The sequence below is a fragment of the Silurus aristotelis genome (assembly GCF_946808225.1).
Source record: "Silurus aristotelis genome assembly, chromosome: 11".
NCBI classification, from domain to species: domain Eukaryota; kingdom Metazoa; phylum Chordata; class Actinopteri; order Siluriformes; family Siluridae; genus Silurus; species Silurus aristotelis.
In genome coordinates, this window is record NC_139584.1 from 9,534,231 (window position 1) to 9,542,766 (window position 8,536).

Genomic DNA, 8,536 nt, shown 5'->3' on the forward strand with positions numbered 1-8,536 from the left:
TAATTATTAAGTAATGATTAAAACATGATGGGGCATGCTGTAACTGAAAAATAATCTATAACTAAAAGGCATGACATGGCACAATGCGAAGCCTGAAGATGATTCTCTTATAATAATAGAATAAAATTTATTCTACTTATACCATGGCAGGGTGCCAATAATTGCAATTTATATTTGTTAAAAAATGACACATCAAGCATTTTAATTATTTATACTTAAGTATAGTTAAATGTTGTGGATTGTCAACAAGGCAAGTAGTTCCTGTTGTCACTTAAAGTATATCATGCATTAAATGATATTAAACAAAGAAAAGACATCTATTGTATAGACTTTTCCATATCTGAACTCTTATTGACTCTTACAATGTGTGCCCACTTTAAACTCATTGCCAAATTGAAAATTAATAACTTTATAAAACCCTTCACTATATTAACAATTTCTTTGTTAAATAACAACCCTTATAGATTATATGTAGCGTCCACAATACAGTTCAAGTCTCTGGGAATGATTTGATAATACAACAATGTTAATACCTTATCATCTGGTTCAATGCCTAAAAAACTACAACTGTCAGGGACATGCTGTTATAGAAAATTAATATACATCATCTGAGCACCAGAACATCAGATTTAATAATTAAACAGCATCTGGAATATAGATGCATACTTTACATATTCTGCATATTTTCAACTGCACTGCGTACATTATAATAAGTGCACATCTAATTGTTTTAAATAAAAAATCCAAGATCACTGTTTTTTAATGATTTTAATGAAAGAAAAGGCATGTTACAGGATTGAAGATTAGTTGTGGATGTTCTGTAACTTTACACTAAAATGGTTCATATTTATGTATAAATGTATATATTCTATAATATTATAATACTAAAAAAAAGAAAGTGTTTATGTTCTGGGTTTTTTTTTTTGGCTGGCGTCAAGCAGCTAATGATTTAGTAGCGTGAAAAATGTAACATTTGCATAAATCATAGTGACCTTATTTATAAAGGTTTTCTGAATAAGGGTGTTTTTTTTTTTTTTCGGGAACCTGCAGCTGATGCGGTAAATATGTCATGAGTCAGAGGATGCTGAGAAGCTTTTTTGTCTTGAGTCAGAATAGTGAAAGGGTCACTGTGGATAAAAGTGTGTGTGTGTGTGTGTGTGTGTGTGTGTGTGTGTGTGTGTGTGTGTGTGTGTGTGTGTGTGTGTGTGTGTGTGTTTGTGTGTGTGTGTGTGTGTGTGTGTGTGTGTGTGTGTTTGTGTGTGTGTGTGTGTGTGTGTGTGTGTGTGTGTGTGTGTGTGTGTGTTTGTGTGTGTGTGTGTGTGTGTGTGTGTGTGTGTGTGTGTTTGTGTGTGTGTGTGTGTGTGTGTGTTTGTGTGTGTGTGTGTGTGTGTGTGTGTGTGTGTGTGTGTGTGTGTGTGTGTGTGTGTGTGTGTGTGTGTGTGTGTGAAAGAGAGAGAGAGAGAGAGAGAGAGAGAGAGAGAGAGAGAGAGAGTGAGAGGAGAGGAGAGGAGAGGAGAGGAGAGGAGAGGAGAGGGAGAGTGGGGGACTTTTTATATAAAAGCAATATTACTTGTGGTGGCCAAAACAAATATCACCCGAAAGCATAAAAAAAAATCTGATAGTTTTGACCTTGGGGACATTTGGCATTATTATTTTTTTCTACAGATTTCTACAGCTTTTTTAAGAATCAATTTATAGTCAGTAAATGCTAAACAAATCAAATTCCAGCTATTTAATCTCTTATAAGGATAAATTAATAAGTTAATCTTTTTTTGTCCATCTTTTAGAATTGCATTCTATCTATTTATGATTTTACTATTATTAAACTCACATCAAACACAGTAGTTCAGTGACCTTGTCCATCATCCAAAATCTCCCATTTTCAGCCTTGCCTTATTTACTGGTTCACATAACCGCACTAAAAACTCTTACTCTTTTTGGGTACACTAATATTCCCTCTCACACTCACCTCCTTTTCTCTCCACCCCTTTGTGCTTTCACTGCTCCCTCCGTCACTCCTTCTGACCCCACTGGTGATTTATACAACTTGCAGACCCACAGCTGTGTCAAGGTCCCCACACTGACCAAGGGGTACTATTCACCATGACTAATCCATCCCAGACTTCAAAAAGCAAAAAGAAAAAGAGAGGAGAGAGGGATATCATCAAAGAGTGAGATATGCACTAAAGTGCAATAGTGCGCAGGAGCCTTTACTGCTGCTGTATTACTGTATACTTTACAGACTGTACAAGGAAAAAGAAGATTTTTAAATCAAAATAGAGAGGGAAAAAAAAGGGCTTCTTTGCAAAATAATGACATATTTCTTCATTGATTTATTAAAGTCATAACTGGTCTATATATAAACTTTAGATTTAATTTTGCATCCTAATATTTACTTTCACATAAGACCGGATTGCTTGCTCTTTGATGTGCAGTGTCCATTTTTTACTTTACCTTCCTCACCAAAGCCTGTGGGTGTTTTGCTGTATTAGCAGGCAGCTTTCAAGCTGCCAGCCTTAGTGCCTTATACAAAGGGAGTCTAACTGTTCTTTTCCTGTTTTTCACCTTTGTGCCCACTGCTATTCAAAAGATAAAAGGACTTTTACTTGCCCTTTTCCAGAGCCACGGCTGGTGTACTAAAAAGCCCCTTAGCTGTGTCAAGACAGTGGGCATCAGGGGAAACCCCTTCAGTTGTTTTAATGATGGTAAAAAATATAAAATCTCATGATACCTTTGTATATGTAGGCCATGCATTCCTATACAGGTGTGAAATGTAACTGTATATTTAGCAAGGATAAGTATTGAACTTTTTCATAAATAAATCACGAGACAGGCTTTTCTATGGGTAAATGGTGGAGAATCTTTATACTATGCCCCGGGGTAATTTGATATTTTTTTTCAAAAACTGTACCTTTTACTTGCTGTTTAGAGGGAAATAAAGTAAACAAAATTATATTCATTAGCATAAACCTGGCTGTAAATATGATTCTCTAATTGTAGGATTACTGCAAAATAGTTTAATTGTAATCACTGGAAAATGTCCTCAGAAGCTGTAAAGCATGGCAGAAGAAATATATGCCATGGACGCATTTGAAAACAAAAGCTGACATACCATACTAGTTAAATTAATAATGCTAATAAAAACAAAGGTCAATTAATATCATCCATATTCAGTCTGTAAGTATTTGCAATGGTGAAGGGTCACATCAAGGATGTCGTTAATGATGCAATAAAACGTGCACTTTCATAAAAAAAATGATACTGATCAATCTGATAAAAAATATACTTTATTTATTGTGGGATTCGCACAATTTCTGTAGAAAAATCTATAAATTCTCTTTAGAACAAGAACAAAAAAATAAACCTAGGTTTATGCACTGCATCAAATTTTTCAAATACATGAAAGAAATCAATAAAGAGCTGTCTTGAATCTCTTGCGAGTCCTTGAGTCTCTGCGTGCTCCAGCGCAACTTCTCAATGCGCCTCAGCTCCTGCGCTTCTCTCTCTCTCTCTCTCTCTCTCTCTCTCTCTCTCTCTCTCTCTCTCTCTCTCTCTCTCTCTCTCTCTCTCTATCTGTCCTTCATGCTCCCTGAGTTTGGCCACCTTCAGCTGTTCCGGCTACCGGCTACCGGCTACCGGCGACTCATGCGCAGAGAACCGATTCCCCGCATCCTGAGACAATCTTTACCATCTTTTACCTGCAAATAACACAAATATGGCTTTAGGGGGTGTTACATGACATATTTGTACATGAATACTACTTCTAAAATAATAATAACAATAATAATAATAATAATAATAATAATAATAATAATAATAATAATAATAATAATGAGAAGAAAGAAAACAGCAGCCATCACCATCATTATTATTATTATTATTAATATTAATATTTAATTATTATTAATATTATTATTATTATTATTATCATAGCAAAACGTTTCTCTGCAACTGACAAGTATGAAAAACTTGATGAGTCCAAATAATATCTAAATGAAACTTTTTACCAAACACACATGAATCAGATGTCCGGGTACCATTTGGGTAAGTTACAGAACTATAGAAATGACATTCAAGTATTTAATGGAAATGTCTAAATAAAAAATTAAATGCATGTCCATGAGAAAAAGAATACACTTTGTTTAAAGTAAATAAACAGACTCATTTTTCCCCCAGCTATTCTGTGAGCACTGCGAATAAACAAGTTAGGAGTGCACTTAAACATCCTGTTTCCTTACCCCTTTTCTCTGGTTGCTGAGGCAGAAGGTGCAGATGGTTCGAGGCTGTTTGCCCCCGGTTTCCCCCTGCGCGCTGCAGACGGCGCTTAGACACGGCTGCGCGTCCTCGTCGCCGTCCCCTGTGAGCAGCACGTTGGCCAGGTGGGAGATGTAACTGGAGGCAAGGCGCAGGGTCTCGATCTTGGAGAGCTTTCTGTCCACCGGCTCGGTGGGTATGAGAGTCCGTAAAGCCGTGAAGGCGGTGTTGACGCTCTGCGTGCGGTCGCGTTCCCGCGCGTTCGCCGCGTTCCGCTGCTTGACGATCACCACGCTGCTCACCGCCGGCTTGCGCGCCACGCGCCGCCTCTTCTCCGCGCAGCAGCCGTAACTCTGCTCCGAGCTGCCGTCGCTCTCGCTGCGCGTCTCCTCGTCCTCCGACAGCAGGCTGCTGTGGTCCGGGTACGCGAGATGAGTCGCCATCGGCCGCAGCATGGCGAACGCCATCATCAAAACGGACTCTTCTATTACACAGTTTATCGAAAAGTATCCAGGGTGTCCAAAAAAAGCCGCAGGCTGCCTTTCATGCGCAAGTTATACAAACATTGTGCAAACTCTGAGCTCGGAGGAGCTTTTCAGCTGAACATTTTTCCGTTTATCTGCTTTCTCCAGGACAATCCGTGTAAAGCACAGCTGCTGTCAGTGTGTCACACAGCAGTGTCTTATAGACAGCTGGGAGGAGCCGGGAAACAGCATGCAAATGTAGAAACTGCCAAATATACACACACACACACACACACACACACACACACACACACACACACAAAGAAAATAACAATAATTATAACACAAAAAATAATAATGATAAGGAGAAGAAGAAGAAGAAAAAAGAAGAAGAAGAAGAAAAAGAAGAAGAAGAAGAAGAAGAAGAGGAGGGAGAAGAAGAATCAGAATGATCATTTTAATTACAGAGCAGTATTTATAAAAATGATTGCGAGATTATGATTCTTCTTCTTCTTCTTATTATTATTATTATTATTATTATTATTATTATTATTATTATTATTACTATTTGTTGAACTTGCTTAATAGCTTTTGTACATTGTTTTTGTAATTATGAATATCATGAAATGCATACCATGCGTACCATGAAATAATGACCCTAGTAAATAATGAAATAACATTTATTTTTTTATTTTTTTTATAAGTGTTAGAGAGACTTTATAAGAGGTAAGTATATAGCACGAATAAACACTTTGCAGAAAGAATGAGGAGAAAGTGTGTAGACACCACGGCTAATTAGAAAGCGTTTGGTATCCATTTGGAAAAAGCTCACGTTTGGTGTGAAGCTGTAATGTTGTGAAAGTTTAGGACCATTTGACGCGTTCGTGTCACCTCCAAAAGTGTGGACCCTCACTGTGTTCCCCTTATATCAACTCTCCTCCTTTTTCTCTCTCTCTCCCGTGTGTGTGCTTGCGCGCGTGTGTGTGTGTGTGTGTGTGTGTGTGTGTGTGTGTGTGTGTGTGTGTGTGTGTGTGTGTGTGTGTGTTTGTAGCAATTGTATTATTATTATTACTATTATTATTATTATTAGATAGATAGATAGATAGATAGATAGATAGATAGATAGATAGATAGATAGATAGATAGATAGATAGATAGATAGATAGATAGATAGATAGATAGATAGATAGATAGATAGATAGATAACTGCAGCTGGAAATACCTAAAGGAGGTATCTCACACACACATACACAAACATATTTATCATCTTTTCGTTTTAACCCAGAATATCCAGCCAGCCTCACAGCCATTCTGTGTTACAGACAAACCCATAAACCCATAAACCTATAAACATATAAACCTGTTATTTCCAGGTTCTTTTATTTTTGCAATGCAAATGAAACTCGAACTTTAAAACTAAAAAACAATTTTTTGTTACCATTCATAACCCCCTCAGTACATAGCTATTTCATGAATATTACAAACATTTGAAAAACTATTTTTGTTTTGAATGTATTTATTCATTTATCTGTTTATTTGTTTATTTCATTTATTTATTTATTTAATTATTTTTTTTTTTTTTTTTTTTTTTTTTTTTTTTTATTATTTTGTTTGTTTGTTTGTTTGTTTGTTTGTTTGTTTGTTTGTTTGTTTGTTTCTGTTGGTGCAATAGAACTTTCTATCCCTGAACTTTCCACAGTTGCGGGTCCATAGAATTGAGGTTTAGAATAGACATATTCAGTTAAAGAGTACAGTTAAACAGGTTAATCACTATTTTAAAAAAAACCTTAGTAATACATATAATATCTTTGGTATAAAAAAATCACAGACTTCCTGGCTTTGCTTTGTGATGCCTGGGGACTCAACTGAGTTCAAAATGAAAGCCTGCTGTATAATTCTATACTACAAGCGAGAAAGAGAGATGCAGGAAAACTCTGTAAGCTGTCTGACTCCCCATGAGGAATGAATGTGCTGGTATGACTAGGCTATGTGACGTGATTGTAGGCTCACATGCTGGTTCTCAATGGAAATGAATGACTAAAAGTCTTGACCTATGCCTTTTCAACTTTGCCCTCTCTCAGCTTGTGTGCTTCAGTTGTGAGGTCATTTCTACAGGACACATTTTAAGTTAAATTAGTGTATTTGTTAAAACAATTTACACTGACATGGCATCACATCCTAATTTCCCCATACACAACATTGTATGACAGTGAATCAAATAAATTATAGGAATCAAATTAATCATATATTAATAACAATGCATACACTGCAAAGATTAATTACTTAACCACAATAAATAGTGGTTCACTAATTCATCATTTTTTATTAATATTGAAATATTTATTAATATTTTCGATATAAATATTTATGTGATGTGCTAAAAGTATATAATTAGAAATATATAGAAACCTTTTCTTATTACATTGTTGCCATTTCTAACATTAATAAGCATATATTGATTTAGAAATACAATATTAGCATAGTTAAAATGAGGTTGTTTGACTAAAATGCTAGAATATTATAACACATTAATTAGAAGTAAATTATATTTGTTATTATAGTAATCGTTTATCAGACAAAATACATAGGCTGAGGCGGGGAGTCAGGACAGAGTTATATATTTTAAAAGCCAGTTGATTAGTTAATTTCAAGAATATATAAAACAAAAATATATTTGAATGATTTAATTGTTGCACTTATTATTATTTACTAAAGCAACTAAGTATATAATGCCTTAAACAAAACTGCAGTAAAGTTGTATGACTTGTGAATTACAGTTTTACAATGTGATTGTGAAAGAATTGCCTTTTTTAAGCAGGTGTATTCAAAATATTTTTCCAACATTCCCACAAACTGTTGTCATTTTTCAGTTCAGAAAGGTCTAAAAGCTTTTGAGATCTGTTAAGAGCTAAAATAATAATAGTTGACTGGGTTTTTATTATTTGTACTATAAACATAGCAGTTTTGAGATAAGAGCTATAAGCAGTGGACTGGTAATGAGCATAAAAAGAATGTTATAATAGACAGTTGTTTTATTAGTTAAGTGAGTGAATGTTTAAAATTGGATGATAGCATTATGAAACCTTGAGAAAAGCTTTGGCATTGCTTGAAGAAAATATGACTGCCAACATATATAATCGTTGTATGCAAAATCCATCATTTGAGTGCTATTATGTCTGTCTTGGCTTTAGATTGATAAAATGCTACTGCAAATATAATTTGCATTCTCTCAGAGCATCAAGGGTTCACTTCTGCAAAGCGAAAACACACACACACATGCACTTGCTCCAGAGTCACTGCTCTGGGCCTTTTCTCCCAAATGCACCACAGTGGAAGCTCGTAAGCTCATAGTTCAAAGTGATGCTCTCTCCAGTGGCTTGTGATGATCTTGGAGATACTGCCTGTCTGAGAATCCAGGCTCCGGCCATTTCCGCTGGAAGCATTCAGCTATTCTGCATTCAGCCATTTAATAAATTCCTCTGTCTTTATTTTTATTCGTGTTGTCATTTTGTGAGCAGATGACTTCCAGACAGAGACAAGGTCAAAGAGTTAATCTAAGAGGTCTGTAGCATCTAATCTTTAACCAGGCTCTCATTTGTAGGCTCTCCTAACTCATAATGTAGTCATTTTCCGGTATGTGCAAGATGGGCCCCAAAACATCAGATAAAATGTCAGTCATCCTGTCTGCCTACACAAGAGTATAGAGTATGTAGAAAGTAAGGGCTGGATATGTTATTAGATTAATACAGGGGACACCTTTTTATATTGTTTTCTTAACCAATTTTAAACTTTCTGCAGATTGACATTCTACAATCAGG

General features: G+C 35.7%; 1 protein-coding gene across 1 annotated transcript; it reads right to left on the reverse strand.

Annotated features, from left to right (window-relative positions):
- Positions 1–3,271: 3,271 nt before the first annotated feature.
- tcf15 (transcription factor 15) lies at positions 3,272–4,938 on the reverse strand. The gene is made up of 2 exons (XM_083555176.1): positions 4,239–4,938; positions 3,272–3,698 (listed from the first exon to the last, which is right to left on the reverse strand). The coding sequence occupies exons 1-2, from the start codon at positions 4,722–4,724 to the stop codon at positions 3,633–3,635; spliced, it is 552 nt and encodes a 183-aa protein (XP_083411302.1). The 5' UTR covers positions 4,725–4,938; the 3' UTR covers positions 3,272–3,632.
- Positions 4,939–8,536: the final 3,598 nt, after the last annotated feature.